This window comes from Psittacula echo, assembly GCF_963264785.1.
Source record: "Psittacula echo genome assembly, chromosome: 4".
Classification (NCBI taxonomy): Eukaryota; Metazoa; Chordata; class Aves; order Psittaciformes; family Psittacidae; genus Psittacula; species Psittacula echo.
The window spans coordinates 77687949-77706818 of record NC_137738.1 but is presented as its reverse complement, the minus strand read 5'-3'; the positions used below and the strand labels follow the sequence as shown (position 1 = coordinate 77706818).

Here is an 18870-nt window from a genome sequence, read left to right as displayed (position 1 = left end):
TAAACAAGACTGTAGCAACCTAATAAAAGTAAAAAGCTGACACAAAGCAATTCCTCTATTCTGTAGTGAAGACTCTTAGAGGGAGATAAACTAGCATTTTAAAAGTTCCCTTCCAAAAACAAGTTTCCTACTACTTTTGGCTTGACATTTCACTCAGCATGAAACTGCACATTCTGGTTTCTGTCACTATCACTGGCAGGCAACAGGCATTCTGTAAATTAAGAAAAAACAAGTTCACTATTAAGAACAAATTATTTCCTGATCTAGGAAAATACATTCACAAGAGCCAACCCACAGTCTTCCATGGGAAGTCCTACAAAATGTGACCAAAAGCAGGCAATTATGTTTGAGTTTATATGATTGACCAAGGCAAGCATTTCACTCTGTGATAAGCATCACTCTTCCACAGATACCTCTTACATCCATTCATTAGTAGTAGAGCTTTCCACAAGCTTCATGAGGACAACTAAAAAAACTATTCTAAAACTACAGAAAACAATCAGTTTATTTGGCTTGATTTCTGTAAATCTTTTGCTTCAGTTTTGTTTAGGATTACCACTCCTGACTCAACTCCTTTAAGCTCCTTTAGAGCAGCTGTTACTTTGAATATGGTAGCTGCTGAATCTGAACACTTAAACAGCAAGTGTTCCACTCACAGTTGCACAAGCTTTATTCATGGAAAGCAAGTTTCACATTGCTGCATATGTTAAGTACCATAAAAGTTACAGTAAAACCACGAGTTTCTGTTAATGGGCCTCTAAATATGCACACAGGGAAAACGTTAACAGTAGATTATGACAGAAACCATCAGCCTTTTTTTGGATTGGCCTTCAGCATATTTGCATTTTTAGGGGACACTTCAATGTAAAAAGATTAACTGAAGAGCACTAAGACTTCATGTTTAACCAAAGTCATGCAAGACTAATTTTTAACCAAAAAGGAATAATTCAATATGTCCCCTAAAAACTTCATGCCTTTACTGGAAGGTCCTATTAACTGAGTAGGAAATAAAAAAAATTAGAAGTTAAAAATACTTACTGTAATATCCATAAAGTACAGTGTCTTCAATTTGTCTTGAAACATTAGCATCAGCCCAGTCCTAGTAATAAAGGATAGAAGCATTTTTATCAAATGAAATAAAAGAATGCTTAATTCAATAGCATTCTTACAGAACCAAAACCACTGCTCATACCAAATGCCTAAGGAAAAACATTAAACACCCAGTTTGTATTACAATTTAAGTTAGAGGTAATTACCTTCCAATGATAATTCACGAATGTGATGCATTTCAAAGGAGACACTGTAGTAGTATCCCCACTGCTTATACTCTCTGGCTGTTAGCCTCATACCTTCAAAGCTCTTTTTTTTCTTTTTCCCAGATTAAAAATCTTTAGTTATCATACATTATATTACCAATACAAAACTAAAATAAAATTATTAGTTAATTTTTAGCAGCTAATAACTCACTCTCCTTCTCTTAGTATTTAAGCGGTCTCTTAATACCTATTTTTACAAAACTCTGTTTTCTACAGATCAGAAAATGCAGCTAATGAGCCTGAAGCTCAATTTGAACAGTTTTTGAAGATGTTTTGTAAAAGACAACTGAAGGTATAGTTAATTTGCAGTTCCAGCCTTTTTTTTTTTTTTTTAAATTCTGAACACTGCAGTGGACACTGTGCTTCAAAGTCAAGTCCTTGCAGGACAAAGCTCTCCTTAGGATGAGTCTTTACAAAACCTAGCATATAATAGGCTTTGAAGCTGTGCAGTCTTTTCTAATGCACCACACCAACAACTAAGCTGCTTGAGTTGTCCAGCCCAGCAGTTGGATGCATTCGATTTCATAATTAACACATTTACATCTACTTTGCAACTCCTCAGAAAATATGCATGTGGAAAGCGTTAATGAAAGAACCCAATCAAGCCAAGGATGCACTTGTTTTGAAGTCAATACCTTTCAATCAAAAAAGCACTAGTTTTGAACCAGTAAAGCTGACAATGGAAACTGCTAAAAGAGCAGCCCCAAAATCCCACTTGAAGCCGATATCGGTATTACTGACTTTCAGTCAAACTAGAGTTTGGGAACATTTTCTATAAAATGTCAGGTAAGAAAACATGTTTTCTAGACCCAACTCGATAGAAAGGGCAAAGTCAAATTTGATAAACAGAATGTGATAAGCAGAATTTGCTTCGTTAGGACTTTGAATTACAAAGAATAATTCTGTACATAAGGCTCTAAGGTATTAAACATTTATTTTTCAAGCATGTAAGTCCAGATATGAGTAGTGTATTAAGACCCACATTCCTCTGAGAATCTCTACAGTGATTCACTTCCTGTTACTACTGTACTTGGCAACACTACAAGAGAATCACTCATTAAAGAACACAAACACAGCGAGATAGATACAAAAATGCTGCTTCTAAAAAATTACTGGCTACATAGTGCTAGCAAAGGTGAAAATTACTGAGCACAAAGGAATAAGCACAGGAGAGTTTCATAACAGGAAAATTTTACAGACCAGAAAAAATAGAGTAGTTTTGGCTTGATAGTGGAATGGTTTGGGCTGGAAGAAACCTTCAAGAATCATGTAGCCCAACCCCCCTCAACCATGGGGTGAGACACCCTTTACTAACAAGCACTGTCCCACCTGATCTTGAACACTTCCAGGGATGCAGCATCCACAGCTCCTCTGGGTAATCTGTTCCAGTGCCTCACCACCCTCCAGGCTGAACAACCCCAATTCTATCAGTCCTTCTTCATAGGAGACATGCTCCAACCCTCTGACCATTACTGTGGCCTTGCTCTCACAGTTCCGTGTCTTTCTTGCACTGTGAGCCTCAGACCTGGACGCAGTAAACAATGCACACAGCATTTCTATGACAGAATAACTATGACTGAAATTTATATACACAGATGAAATGGTACTTAAATATAAGCATGGCAACTAACTTACTGTGTTCAGTTGCATCTTCCAAACATATTTTTATTAGTTATCCACCCAGTTTAAGCCATAATCTCCTTTTTCAGGACAATGAGCCTTTACTTTTTAGTTTGACCAAGACTTGAATTGTATGAATATTCAAGTTACCTTCAGCAAACGGTACCTTAAACCAAGTATTAAAATTAAAACTTGCTGGATTACTTGATACTCGAACATTAGCAGAGCTTAGACATTAACAGTGTGCCTTGAGTTTCTGGCGTAAGCACTGAAGCTCTTTACATAATAAAAAGGGCAGACTGTTTTCCTGAAGTTACTGTACAAAGTCACATGCTGACCAAGAAGCCATAATTCTTTACAGAAATTAGTAGATTAGTATTTCTCAAATCATACCACAGAGAGACCCATCAGCTCATGTTAGGATTTAGATTCCCTAACTCCCAACATGTAACAGCATTGATATTCATTACATGAACAAGAGCAAAATTTGATCTTTTTCAGAACTGTATTACTCAGTCCTAGCAAACTGCTCAGAAAACGGAAGTGAAAAAACAACTTCAACGACATTGGTAATTGCACCCAGCCAGAAGGCTGAAGTCAAGCTCCTCCCCATCCCTTTCTCCTTCTTCTCAAGAGGAACTATTGGTTTAAGGAAGCTAAATGTTTTGTAACATGATTATTGGCAGCCAAACTCAGGGATTAAATCCAGAAGTCCAGGCCTTCTTATACAGCTTAAACATAGCCCAGAACTGTTCAAGTCTTGCATGGCCCAATCTACAAGAAGTCAAGATCAAAGAAGTGGTTATCCAGAAGGAAAATTCTTCAAAAGCTAACAATTTTGGATATATGCCAACATAACTGAATTGTTAAGAAAAGTAAAGGTCCAGTATTGTCAAAATGCCTTTAAATTTCTATGCATAGGCTTTTTTCAAACTTATAAACTCAAGCCCTTTCAGTTGTAAAGATACGCGCACTAATACAGAGCATATGAAAGATGCAAGTGAACATAATCTTTGAAGAGTGTACATGGTAAGACTCAAAGACATTTAACGCTTGCTTTATCAGTTTCACCCAGAACTGGCTAAAATCCAACAGAATACAGGCTTGATGACAAACACCTGATTTTCTGTAACCTTAGTAAAATCAGTATCACCTTCCTTTGTGTTACTGTATTAACAGACTTCCAATAGGTCACTTTATATTGAGCTTTTAAAGTTCAATGTCTGAAATACATTATATTAACATTTAACTGGAATTTGAGCATAAAGTTACATATGCATTTTGTTATCTAATCAGCAAAAATGCATGAAAAATATTTTAGCAGAAGCGACAAAAGGAACACCTTAAGTATTTGTCAAGTATACAATAAGCCCAAACTTTGAAGACTGTCAGGCTCAAGCACAATAGCATTTCAACTGCAAAAATTCTAGCCATTTGTATTAAAAATACACCACAAAAGAATTTGATCTTCAGAATACATACACAGGATATTAAACTGTTTAAATTACCTAGTGTTAAAAATTATGGAAATGCATTGCTTTAATTACACCTAAGGGAAAAGCAAGACTGAACAGGTGGCACTATTTACTTCCACATAAGCATTCAAAGAAGATCTCTCCAATAAGCAAAGGAGAGACATTCAAAACCCACACCAACTAAGAATAAGCAAGAAAAGCTACAGTAAGACCTGAAGTTTAAGTGTCATGGCCACTTTACAGGAAGAGATAGCTAGTAACTGAAACAGAACAGGGCTTAACTGCCAGAAGGATCCTTCTCCTCCAACTCCACAAAAAGCATTAGTAACATTTATAACAGGATACAGATGTAAATCTTTAAGACATAGCAATTGCTTTTCATTCTGTTGCTCAAATTACGTTGTCTACAGGACTCAGTAATATACTAGGAAGCATATATTACAGCATATTAAAATATTGAGATGTTATCTTACGTTAGAAGATGTGTACATTTCACCATTGTGTACATATGACTGCACTTACAAGCTTTTACTTTGCACGTGAAATCTGTAATGCAAGCCAATTTAATGATATATCATATCTATTATGTCAGCTTTCAGTCAGCTGCTGAAGCCCCGCATTTACACAAATTGAAAAATCCTTTTCTTGCTGACGAATTATCCATATGCACACATCATCAGCATCTCAAAAGCAGTTAACTAGTTCATTGGAGCTGTTTCAAAAAGCTTGTGACAGCAGCACTGTCTTTGTCAAAAGCAAGAAGCACTGCTACCTAGTGAGCATCAGAGCTCTGACATTCTCAGCAGCAGTGCTGGTACCTCAAGTTGATAGGTGTATGAGTTTACTGGACACACGTATCCAGGACTCAATTTAAAACTTCTCTGGACAGCCTCTACATCTAGTCCACTTTCTTCTTCCTTCATTATGGCCCAAGCCTACAATATACACAGCAAACGCCACAGAAGCACAATAGACTACGAAGATGAGCATTCATTACTGCCTTCAGCAGTAGTTTAAGATGCAGAAATGTGACCACAAATTCTCTTAAGATCTGCAGAATTCAGGCATTCTGCACTGCTCTGCCGTACTTCATTCTGTTCCATGCAGGTTAGCAAGCCTACATCCTATCATCTTTAAAACACCTGTACCAGTGCATTGCATTGATAGATAAGGGAACCAACAATTTGCAGAGATATGTACAATGAGTATGATGGCCTAGATTAATGTATTACTTTCAAGGATTTCTTAACACAAGCCATGTTGACAGATTCAGGAAATTTAAGTACAGTTACAAGTGTAAAAACTAAATGCTTTGATAAAAAGTTATGTAAATAAAGATAAAGGCAGTTTAAGGCACTTCTGTTTTACCTAAGGTTAAACAAAAGCAAAGCTCCCTCAGAAGATTAATTTTGTAGTTACATACATAGAAAACCAGTTACAAAGAGCACTTGTTTCCCTCAGTAATCATTGAGTGGTCTTCCTTCTCCCAGCAACTATGTCCAGTTCATGACTTAGATTAACATATTTCAACAGAACAGTATTATTCAAACTGCACAGATAACTTCCCCAGATGAAAGCAGTACAAGCTAATCTGACATTTTCTAACTTCCCCACTTTTTGGTGAGGGAATAGCCATGAATTTCATTCTTTTGTTCCTCCTAAAACAGGTATTTCTACTGTCACTAAAGGAATCTGCAACAATTTCACAAGTACCCAACGAAGACAGCTTCCATTCTGCAAATGTACCTTAATACAGCCTAAAATGATGCAACATTCCAGGTTTCAGTATTTGTGATGTTTCATTAAATGTAGATGTACCAGTCATTCTGCTGATTAGCCTGTCCCAAAGCTCAGCCAACAAAAGGAAGATGCAATACCAAAGACTGGTGAGTGCATCATAGCAGGTTACACATGAAGAAATTTCACACCCAGGTCTCAGATCTTAAAGCCTGTTACCTCCAAAATGGGACAAAGCCAGGATTCTGACCACCAGATGGAGAATAACATTCTCCTTTCATATCTCAGCCACATCTGGCCAAATATTGCTACTTCACAATTAGTAATTCCTCATAATAATTCCTAAGGACAGGAAGCATGGTCTCATTTGATAATGACTTCTCAGCGAACATCTTTCTAGAATAAAAACATCTGACAGATCTAGTGATTCTGTATTCTAAGCAGCTACATAAAGATACAAAATCTTAATAGAATGGTCTGCAAAAATGATCTCTCATTAAACAGACATTACTACTTGAATCATTAAGGAGACAACTGGCTTTTAATTGCTCAGGCAGACACACAAGGTTTATCGGGTGTTCAGTCTAACCAGACTGAAAGAAATATCACTGCCTTAACTTCATATAGTAGCAAGAATACATACATTTCAAAAAGAAATGTTTGCCATCACCTCCTGTCTTCTGCTGCATCAACAACAGATTAAAAAAAAAGACACCATGGTGATAACATCCTTGTTTCAAGAAGTCTTTCTGCTGCAAAACACGATCAGCTGAGTTTTAAATATTTATGAGACTTGTAGGTCAGATCCAGACATCTTGGGTTCCAGCAGCAATCTTAAGTCTTTAGGAAGAGAAAACTCATCCTGCCTTAACTGCTTGTTATAAATCAAACAAGCTTTCAGATCAAACAGATCATATCCAACTGGATATATTTGAACTCCACTGCACAAATTAAAATACTGTCGATAGAAACAGTCAAAACCTTCAAGATAAAAGTGGTTCTGGCAAATATTACCAGGAATTCACTTACAAAATAATACTCAAGTTCTTTTGATTAGTACTAAAACCAAAAGCCTGCTTTCCTACTTAACAGCACAATGAATCAAGGTAATCCCACCCTCCAGAAAAGCTCTTCTATGGTACATAGGAATAATGACCATCCAAGTCCATGCACCACTGCTCCTTCCCTAAAGGGCTACAGAACTACTATGCAAAACCTAACATCAAATCTGCTCAACTCATTATTAAAGCTTTAAGACAATATTTGTTAAGTCTCACAAAATACAGCAAGACCAACAAGTACCAAATGCCATAAGTCATTTATAGTGAAGAAAAACTGGTCTTAATTGAAAGATGTAGAAACAGTACATGAAATTCAACAGTCCTGTCAAAATGGACAGGACCTCAAGGTTATCAAAGGCTGACCAAGGTATACTATACGCCCCTTGTCAAGGAAGACACCTCAGAACACATGATGGAAAAGGGCTATACAACACTGCTTTAAGTGAACTCAAAAAGCAGCATCATTTTGACAGCCTTCACAGAAAGGTAATCTGCCTGGGTATCTCACTTTAGACAGTTAAACTAATCCCTGTTGCCAGGACACACACCTTTACTTGCCACTGAACACACAAATCATAATGAGAACTTTAAACCATAAGACTATGCCTTCAAGTTATCCTCTGCTATTAATATAACATGATTTTTACAGGTTGTTCACAGAAAAATCTCAATACCTGCAAGTTGATAGTAGGGTCAGATACATTAAAAATTAACTAAAAGTCCAAATATAGTACCAATTCCTTGTAAGTTGAGCATTCTTGACTTCTCATCTCTAACACTGACACAGGGAATTACAGTTGGAAGAGGTAGAGGAAAAGAATATATGCAGCAAAAAAAGTGTTTACCTATGATCTGGATAGCTGCCACTACTCTTCAGGCATAAGCTCTGGAATAATCCAGTTGGCAGCTTTTTTTATGAACTAATGACTTATCTACAGAGAACATTATCCACATCTGCTACCTGGATTCACCTCAAAAATTAATTGAGAGTAATCATCTAGAGAAGACTTACTAATTCTGGCCATACAAAAGCAACAAAGGATTCTTGCCAGTCACAGTCCTTCAGATCCCGGATCAGATATAGTGCCTTGGAGGTGCTGAGCTTTAAAGAAAGCTCCAGGAAAATGGTGGTAGTGTCTTGGAAATGCTCTGAACCCAATCCAGTCTGTCCTACTCGTGAAGCAGTAGCAGGAAAAAAAGCCTGTTACACAGGCCAGAGTTAAAAGCTTTAACAATTCAGGAATATTTCACATTTAGATGCTGTGAAACTCCTAACTTGATATTACTCCTAAACTGAGACTACCAAATCAACAAGCTGGGTGTTTACGTATAGGGTTGTGTGGTCTGATTGATTTTACTCAACTTTATTGGAAAGGCTACATTAATATTTCTGCATCAATTTCAACACTTGGTGGACAAGCATATTAGTTCTCATGCTATTGCTGCAAAGTAAAAACTCATTCATCTGAGCCTTCAGAAAAAAAATAATTCTTCTGAAAGGCAGCACGCAGCAATTTTATTTCAACAGGCCAAGAGCAGCATCTACAAACACTAGGAATTAAGCAGGACCAAGAAGCCTCAGAAGTACAGGCAAAAGGGTACTTTGAAGAGAGAAAAGCTTTATCACCAGCATAACAGCTTGCTTTCAGGTACAATTTTTAAACAGAATCTATGCACCCTAGCACAAGAAAAACAGTACTTCAAGTACACTTTTTTCAGCTAGGCCTAGTTACATCATTGTTTATTCTCTAGCTAGTCACGCTCAATATATTTCTTAATACACAGTATTATTCTCATTAAACTGCTAGTATCATAACATATAAAAGGTTTCTTCCACCTTCTACAGCCATTTTAATTCTCAAGAAAGAATATACAAGCTTTTAACAACAGCATTAAACAAAAGCTTAATTTGTCCTGTATTACTACTACTGAGTAATAAATATCCCAAGAATCACATCACAGCTCATTTCCAAAAGCTTCTTATGACTTGCATTTACATGAGCACCAGTCAAAAGGTACTGTATTGGCTGCAAGCTAGTTCTGAAGCTTTATAAAGGATCTAGCAGGAGTCAGGTTTTCCTTTGGAAGCAGGGCTGGAAAGAAACCAGTCTTTCAGTCTGATGCACAGGCACCACTCTCTCATTTGTTCCAGGATCATATATTTTACTACAGATCCAGGTGGGTTCCAAACCAAACTAAGCAGTTATTCAAGTTACTAATATGCTCCAGTTTGACCTATTTCTAACGGTGGTGTCCTCACAAAGTTACTACCTTCAAGAACTCTTCTCTAAAATTAAAAAGGCTGAAACTTTAAGCATTGGGAAGAACTCCTACTTTCAGAAAGGCTTACAGCAGACCACAGCGAGGACTCATCCCACTAAGAATTCATTCTGCACAGCAACACTCTACAGCTTAAGTTTACAAAAACAGTAGTTCAGGCTCTACCAGCCAAGAAGAGATATTACTGTATCTCCCTTCCCCAAGGGTTGCTCCATCTTTCCCTCTTTAAAAAAGTGCTTGTTAACTCAGGCTCTACAATATAGGCAGATTAACACAGTAAATCTTTATAAGTTCAAATGTTTCATTATCAGAATAAGAGAATTTTGGCAAAAAGAAAACAAAAATATTTTTAAACTTCAAATGGGCCATGCAAGCTGGTTTTGAGCAAAGGAGCAACAAATTGCATTCTACCATGCCCCACTATGATGTACTAAAAGGCAAGATTTAAGAGAGTTGTTTATATTTTCAGGACAGCATACACACACTCCTCTTAGCACAATAGAAAGTGTAAGCATTTACAAATTAGTAGAATATCAAAAATAGTTACTAGAAACGAAAACTGAAATCCAGTTCAAACAAAGTTCAGTGCCGCATTCACAGCGCTAGTTTCCAGCTTTCCCAAATACTCAGGCACTAGATCAGATATTAGCATTGAGTTAAAACACTTTGTCAACCCAAAAACATCCCTTTTCAACAAAAGTACTTCTTCTGAAGAGGCAATTAACATTTTTAAAGGTCCATACCTTAAATGTACCATTTTGATTTTTCATATATGAAACCAAAAAGATGTCCACTGGTAGTAGCGCTGACGAGATAAGAGCGACTGCCAGGGCAAAGATAGCTGTTATAGTAGAAATCACTTCACTTTCCCGACGACTCTGATACTTGCGCACATAAACCCAGCAGAAAATCAGAATAGCCTGAAACACACAAGAAAAGAAAGTTATGAGCTGAACAATGATGCTATCAGAAAGCAGGCACTGAAGTTAAACTCTATGTCTTGGTATTCATGATTGACAGAGCATCAACAGACTTTTAAGCTCAGCCCTAAACATCACAGAACGGTCTGGGTTGGAAGAGATCTTAAAGAACATCTAATTCCACCCCCTGTCATAGGCAGGGACACTTTCCACTAGACTAGGTTGCTCAAAGCCCCATCCAACCTGGCCGTGAACACTGGCGGGGTGGGGCAGCCACAGCCTGTCTGGGCAACCTGTACCAGTGCCTCACCACTCTCACAGTAAGGAAATTCTTACTAATTTAAATCTACCCTTTTTTAATTTAAAGCCATTCCCCCTTGTCCTATTACTATATGTCCTTGTATAAACTCATTTTCCAGCCTTCTAGTAGGTCCTCCCTTTAGACACTGGAAGGCTGCTGTAAGGTCTCTCTGAGCCTTCTCCAGGCTGAACAAACCCAGCTCTCAGCCTGTCTTGATAGAAGAGGTACTCTAGCCCTCTCATCACCTTTGTGGCCCTGCTCTGGACTCGCTCCAAGAGATCCACATCCTTCAGTGCTATATTCACTGCACGTAGTTAATTTTCTGTACTTGGCTAAGCACAGCTCGAGCAATAGCAAGAGCAGCGCTTACACGCAAGAAGGGCTGGAACACACACAAGTGTGCTGACTACAGGAAAGCAAAGCAGCCTTGTCCCTTCAGCTGCGGGTTCCGCCGACCTCTACGACCCCATCGTCGCTGAAAGCTGCGGGAAAGGACTCGCTGCTGTGGCAGCTGGTGGGACAGCCCGAGCTAGGAGATTAAGCGGGAACCCAGCACTGCAACAGCAAGAGACCGAAAGCGGAAAAACAAAACCCTGGTGAGGATAGCGGAGTGCAAGGCATGCCACAGTTGGGACAGCCGGGCTACGGGATGAGCCTCTCACCAGCAACGCCAGGCCGAAAAGGCACCATCCAGTCAGCAGCTCAGAGACAGCCGCCGCCATCTTCGCTTCCGTCAGCAACAACACACCCACTCCCGTGAGGCGGGACTTTAAACGCGGAGCTCGCGTCACCGCGGGGACAGTTAAAAGCTGCCGGGCGCGCCGCTCATGACGTCATGTGCCAGCGCTTTCGTTTTAGCTGGCCGGCGGTGGTTCGCGTTCGTCCGGGCATGTCCCGCTGTGGGTGCAGCGAGGGGCTGGTAGTTGTGGGTTCGCCACGCACGGACCAGCTGTCGCGATAGTTTATGATGCGAGGGAAGTGAGGCCGGAGGAGAACGGTGACGGGAGCCTCTTCGTCGCCCGGGGATCACCGCCGTCCCACGACCGAATGCAGCAGTGTGGGCAGGAAGAGGGAGGACGGATGGGGAGAGGGTCAGAGCGCTTGAGGGTGGTCCTCCCACATCCCTCTTAGGTGCACTTTGAACTTTCTGATTGTCGCTTTTCTCCGTAAAAGCATTACCGAAACCTGGGAAATAAACTCTCCAACCAGAATGACAAGTTAGAAAGCCGACATTACTTTATTACGGTACTGGGTGCATAGGGATCACTCCGCCTATCAGGCACACCGAGGAGAGACAGTTTGCACTTCATATAAATTTACTATATGCATATTCATCATAGTTCTGCAAAATCCCCACCCAGTCATTACTCATGCATATGGTAGATTTGGTAGATAAGGCTGTGCTGCAGGTGCTGTGAATTTGAGGAGTGGTCTCTCATTTTGCCCTTTATGGAAATCTGTTAGTTAAGGACATTGGAATGCATGTTCAGTCTTGCCGATTAACTACATGTTCTTGTTTGGGCTAGCTTGTGATCCTGAGAGGCTCCTTTATCTGTTTTACTTTGGAGCTGTTTACCTATTTCTCAGGCCTTCTTGAAAGGAGGATGGCCCACAACACAAAATTATTAGGGCTGGAAGGGACCTATAAGAACTTCCTTCCTGTGAGGCACTGGAACAGGTTGCCCAGAGGTACTGTGGCTACAAGGATTCTCAAATAAGGAAGGCATGCAACAAAAGGACCAGGTGAGAATCTCTGTAGCTTTTTCCGTGACTATGCCAATGAAATTGCTCAGTGTGATATCAAAAGTACCTAAAATACTTCCCTATGTCATGTGCAGCTTCCTGAGGGTGTGTGGCAGGTGTGAAGGATTTGTTCACATTTCGCACTTGCCTGGGCACACACACGGGCAGGTTTTCAGGTTGGAGCATAGCATGTCATGGCAGCTTGCGCAGGAGCTCTGCGGAGTGCAGCCATGATGACATTGTGTGGTCCGGCAACGGGAGCCTCATCCGGTGGGTGCATGGCACAGGTGGGGTCCATCAGGTGAGTGTGGTGGGGGATACCCATACTGATGGCTTTGTGCCGGGCTTGACTCAGGGGCACAGGGTGGCGTGCTATCGAGGACAGGAGGCTTTCAGGTGGCCTGAGGTGCCATGAGTTAAGTGGTGGGTGCTGGGGAGGCTGTGAGCCTACCAAGGGGGGACCTGAGGTGGCAGTGGGGCTGGGAACGGTGTGTGATGGCATTACATGACCTGAGGGTGGGATCATGGTGTGGTGCCCTACATCAGAGCAGGGGCAGCGTGAGGGTGGCCCTGGAGAGGGAGTTGGTGAGATGAGGTGGTGCTTAGGGGAGGTCATGTCCTTGAGAGCATGGGCTTAAAATCATAGAATCATAGAATCAACTAGGTTGGAAAAGACCTTGAAGATCATCAAGTCCAACCTTTACCCAAAGACTGCCAAGACCACCACTAAGCCGTATCGCTGGGGGCTTCATCTACATGTTTTTTGAACACTTCCAGGGATCATGATTCCACCACTTCCCTGGGCACCCTGTTTCGGTGCCTGATCAGCCTTTTGGTGAAGAAATTTTTCATGATATCTAGTCTATATCTGCACTTGGCAGAACAGGGAATGGGAGAGGTTTACACCTGTCCTAGTCTTTAATTTGCTGTGGATGCTTCATGCGGGTCAGGTGCTAAGGATACTGCAGATTATGCCCAAAGGCACAAATGAGAGCCTTGTTCTGGAGCATGGTGCACTAGGTTTCTGTTTGGTGTGCAGGTGGCTCGAAGTGAAAACATACATGGGCTTTGTTAGTTCATCAGGCTTAGTATAAAGGGCTTACAGAGGTGCAGGAAGGGACCTGCCAGGGTACAGGGGTGGCTACGTTCTTAGCCCGAAGCAGTAGATGTCTTTGCTATGTTTCCATTTGCTGAGAGAACAAAGATGCTTGTGAGCTGGGTAAGAGGTTGTTGGGATTCAGGCTGTTTTGTAGCCTTGTAAGAAGAGATGGATTAGGGCAGGGGGATCTTGGTTCTGGAGTGCAAAGCTTTCAGCTCCTGTGAGACCAGTGTGAGTACCAGGGACTTGTGGTGGCATCAGTGCTCATGAACTAAGTGTGAGATCTGGTGAGAGGTGGGAGTAGTCATGGACTCATAGCCCTGCAAGAAGGGATCTGTTGGTGAAGGGGCTGGGAGAGCCTAACCCCAGAGAGTTTTTTGCCTTTGCTGAAGCTTAATTTGCTGTGAGTGCCGTAAATGAGACAATAGCCTGTGGTGGTACCTGTGAGCTATATCTGGGGCAGATGCTTGTGCTGGGTTTCCATTTGGTGTGAGGGTACAGGCAGCAAGCAACTGATTGTGCAGTGGCTATAGTGCTTACAAGCCAAGTGAAGGACAGTTCAAGGCAACCCAGGTGGGCTCATACCCTGATGAGAAGAGCAGCAGATGCTTTATGACTATAATTAGTTCTAATATATAATTAGTTCTAAGTCAATAAACAGATAACTATACAGTGTATGTTCTCTTAGATGTTTTTCTTTTTTTTTTTTAATATATTACTATTAATGTGTATGCATTATCTCCACCACAGAAAATGTTTCCCTGAATGTCATTAGTATTAAAGATGTATGTGCTAATTCACAATTACCCATGAAGAATTAAAAATTTTAAGAATTAAAACATTAAAAAACCCTTAAGGCATAAAAAATAAACTATTCCCAAGTGGAAAAGGGAGTAATTTGCCGTTTGGGTATATAAAGATTTTATGTTTTGTACAGCACTCCGTACCTTTATCAATAAAATATTGAAATACCAGAGACCCATACCTAGTTAAGAATTAAGGTTGCTGATAATAAATAAATAAATAAATGCTGTAGCTATATGCTACCACAAGTTTTTACATTAATATTTAACTTACTTAAAAGTAACTTCAGTGTGATAAAAAAATCATTTCTATTCTAAACAGTTAGAATTTATGTAGTTTAACAGGCAATAAAAAAAGAACAACCCAAACCCCAAAATTGTTTATTTCCCACTAACAGAAAAATAATATCTCTGAGTCTTCTGTTAAAATCTTTCTAAATTTTTGCAGTAAATGGTTATGTTGAAGAAATTAGCGTTGTTCTATCAGATCCATTCCTGTCTGGGAAGTATGATTGCTAACCTAGTCTTAATTGGGTAACAGGCAAGGTTCGCAAAGTTTCAGTGAAAAAAACTTCATGTACCTTTGTGTAAAATGATTCCTATAATTTGTAGCTTGAAGGAAGAACTTAAGTTTTTGTTGGAATGGAAACTGTAGATTTATGTGCAGTTAGGCAAAATGGAAATTCAATGCCATGTTACTATCAGCTATCAGAATATTACTTTTGATCTCTGAAATTCAGATTTTATAAATTCAAAACGTTCTATCCTTTATTCTAATAAAATTAGCAGATCCTTAGGTAACAAATGATCTACAAAGAGAATTCAGAGGATCCGCTTCAAATGTTTGTTGTTGAGTGGTACACTGCAGGTGTCATGTACACATAAAAGTGTACAACCCCCCACAGTTTAATAGCAGTGTTGGTATTTTTTTATTAATTATTCAAATAGAGACCTTTCTCCTGTGCCTTGTGCCAACATAAGCCCTATAAACTTCAGTCTTAAAAATGGTGTTCAGTTGATTTGTTGACTCCTGTGATATGAGAGATGGAAATTTCATCCCTTGTTTCATCATATACAAAACAGAAATTTCATCCCTTGTTTAGTATTCATGGGCAACATAAGACTAACATTTTTCAGGATTGTATTCACACAGCTCTCTCTGTAAGAGGGTGGTCACAGATAAACTTGAGCTCAGATTTCTAAGTATTCACAGTGTCTATTGACAAGACCACCCCTGAGGACACATTGGTTAGACATTTCTTGGCATACCAGGGCTATATTTGTCTTTCACAGTCACTGTAGACAATTTCTAGGATGGCTACTGTCTGTAGTGCTGCACGTCTATGTGCACGTTACTCAATTGTGCTGCTATGTCATGGGGTGAAAATAAGCAACCACAGAACAAAACTGAGTGAGGCAGATTGGTTATTAAGGCTAATTAATGAGAGACCATGGGTCAAGAAATAAGAGAGAAGGCAATTGGTCACTAGTGCAGGAGAAACATTTCCACTCTGCATAAATAGAAGAGGAGGCCAGAAGAACAGGTGTATTTTTTTGCAGAGAGTTAAGTTATTGCTTGAGAGAAGTCTGTGGTATGGGCCAGCCAGTGAAGTAGCCTCATTAGTACCAAAGTTACTGATCATCTCCCACCAGGAAGATAGTGTGGTTCCATGCTGAGTGCTTAGAATCCTCATTATCAGTAGATCTGGCTGCAGGGGTGTACACCAGTGCTATGTTTCCAACAGCCAGGTTATGATAGCAGGGCTTATGTGATGAACTTAGTAGCTGTCCGTGTGGTGCTGTTCTCCTCCACACTCCAGTAGTGTATGTGCCTCTTTTCCTGCCTTGACTCAGAGATTTGTCTTGTCCTCTTTCATGCTTCTTTGCTCTTGCAAGTAAAAGCTTGTCATTAAGATGTCACGATGTGCAATAAGATGAGTGAACGTGCTGAAGAGTAGCAGGGGATAAAAGTACTTGTGTAGGGCATTGTGCATGGGGTCACAGGGTGAAACAGTACAAAAAGTTAAATGATTTATTAAAAGTTTGTTGGAAGTGTTTGTAGTTAGGGTTGATAAGTGCAAGGTAATAATTAACTGACTCTTTGAAAATTCTCATTGCTCCTAACTAAAAAAAAAAAAATAAAAAAATAGGGATTTTTACAGGTTATTGAGAGAATATGTGAATGAAAATAGAATGAGTGAGTCTGAAGACAGTGCTGTTACCATACTCCTCAAAACAACTGACATGCGCTGTGGTGGTAGCAGTCATAGTGTTGAAAAATAAAGAATCAGTGATGTTCCCTAAATACCATCCTCGTTTTTGCAGGAAAGATAGTTGCACAGTGCCCAAAAAAGGGCAGCAAAAATATTGTGTTATAAAGAAGAAAAAAATTAAATTTAAATTTATATTATTTATAAAATCAAATGTTTATTTAAAAAGAGCTATTACAGTAATTCCTATGCATAGTGAGAAATAAGTCCAAACTGTGAAAAATGTTAGATGCCATGTAAAAGCAAATTCTACAAGTTTGTTATTAATAAAGTATTCATGTGGTAAAAAGACAGAGGAAGAAGAGGAGTGATATTGTAGAAATTCAAGTATATGAAACAAGATACAGTCTTCATTATGACCAGGACAAGGGATTAGTATCATACTTGAACGAGATAGTGTACATACCAAGAGAGAGCAGGTGCACCTTCTTGCTTAACTGAGCTGCTCTTGTCACCGCTTGATAATCCCACAAGTTTCAAGGGGCCTGAAAGCATGTGAGCCCACACGTGGGTTAATGGCAATGCTGTAATTTAAAATTCTCTGATTTCTCTTTTTTTTTTCCCTCATGTTAGAAGAGAAGGTATTACAACTGGGTTAGCACTATTTGACAGAACATATCATGGTCTTGTACTTGAAGATGTAATTATTTCTTGTCTTACGTGGCTTAGAATCTGGTAATAACTGTTAGCCCTGTGGCACAGAACGCACTGGACCTGGTACTGTGCAATTACAGCAGTTAACCATAGGCAATAATGACTGATTTTTGTGGGTTTTTCAAGTCCTTGAACTTATGTGATGAAAATCACCTATAGCTTCTCAAAATGTTTTCTCAATATTTAGTGTAATTTAGGGAAAGCATCTATAAACAGGTCAGCATACACTGGTGTTCCTCCTAGCACACCCATCAGTACTGGCAGGTCATTCTGCAGAGAACCCAAGTCAAAGGCTGAGTCATCATTTTTGGAAGCTAAAGACAGGCTTTCTGTGCCATCAATTTGTTTTACAATAAATTCTACAAAATAATTATGTATCAATTTGTATAATGGATATAACTAATAATTCATGTATTTAAAGTGGATCATGGTCTTAAGCAAAACCCAGTCCCTAGAACACAGGAGTTTCTAACATGCAAATAAAAACCTGTTATAGGCTGGGACTAGTAAATTCTTTACGAAAGCCTAGAACTGACACAAGATGGAGAGGACTAACTAATTTGTGCGTTAAGATGTGTGTCTTTTATTCCTGTGGTAGTTGTTTGGGGGGTTTTTGTTGCTGTTTTTTTGGTGTTTTTTTAATTTGGAAGAGAGATCATCTTTTAAAAGATTGTGACATGCTAACTAGATTCATAGAATGGTTTGGGTTGGAAAGGGCCTTAAGATCATCTAGTTCCAACACCTTGTCATGGGCAGGGACGCCTCAAACATCAACCTCAGACCAGAGCAGCAGGTGGGGAAGAAGGCATTAGTAAAATAAAAGTAAACAATTAAAAATTAAAAATCAATACTTTAAATAGAAATTTAGAATTAATCTATGGAGGAATTTAGAGTGGTGGTTCTTTTAGTACGTTACTAAAAACTGCAAAATAATGTTTATGGATGTTCTTTTCTGTTTTATTCCTTGGCTTGTTTAATTCAACAAAACCAGAATTTTAAAAAAGGAGTCAGAGGGCAGAAGAGGTGATTCATTTCTCCAGGAGAATAGGGAGTGTAAGTCAGTAACATTATTTTCAATGGGCTGTAAAAATGATTAGAAGCCTTCAAGGTCAATTTATTTCTTTTCTTTCTGGTTTTTTTTTTTTTTTATTTTATAAACTCTCAATAATTAAAAGCTGTTCTGTATGTAAATTACAGTTCTGTATGAACTGAAAAGAACAAAACCAATTTGAACTCCCACAATAGAAATGTGTTAACATCCTTATACAAAAATATGTGAACTGCTGTATTCCCCTGAAACTTTCCACCTGATGTTTTCAGTCAGAATATAAAGACATTTACTCATATTTTTCTCATGATACTAAAATAATGAACTGAATGCTTGATCATATTAGAACATCCATAGTACTGTTGTCTGCATATTTGTCCTGAATTATTTATACATACTTCTGGTCTTCTGTCCATGGGAAAACTGCAACCAAGGCATAAATTTGGAAAGAAGAGGTTTAAAGATTTTCCCAGGATGGACTGAGGAAACTAGATGGAGAGTAAGCAAAGCAATAGCTTAAAGTCTGGGACCCTGAATTTAATA

The 18870-nt window shown here is 39.2% G+C and overlaps 1 protein-coding gene across 3 annotated transcripts in view; it reads right to left on the bottom strand.

The window, feature by feature from the left end:
• The window catches only part of LMBRD1 (LMBR1 domain containing 1), an 87808-nt gene extending 76364 nt beyond the window's left edge, over positions 1-11444 (bottom strand). For 2 of the 3 annotated variants that reach the window (XM_080614746.1, XM_080614745.1), the window contains exons 1-3: positions 11373-11438; positions 10233-10409; positions 1039-1099 (exon numbers count right to left, since the gene is read on the bottom strand). In XM_080614746.1, coding sequence (XP_080470872.1) covers positions 1039-1099; positions 10233-10409; positions 11373-11432 — 298 coding nt within the window. In that variant the 5' untranslated portion in view covers positions 11433-11438. Of the gene's footprint in view, positions 1-1038; positions 1100-10232; positions 10410-11372 lie in introns of all 3 variants that reach the window. The other variant, XM_080614747.1, reaches the window with a different exon arrangement.
• Positions 11445-18870: the final 7426 nt, after the last annotated feature.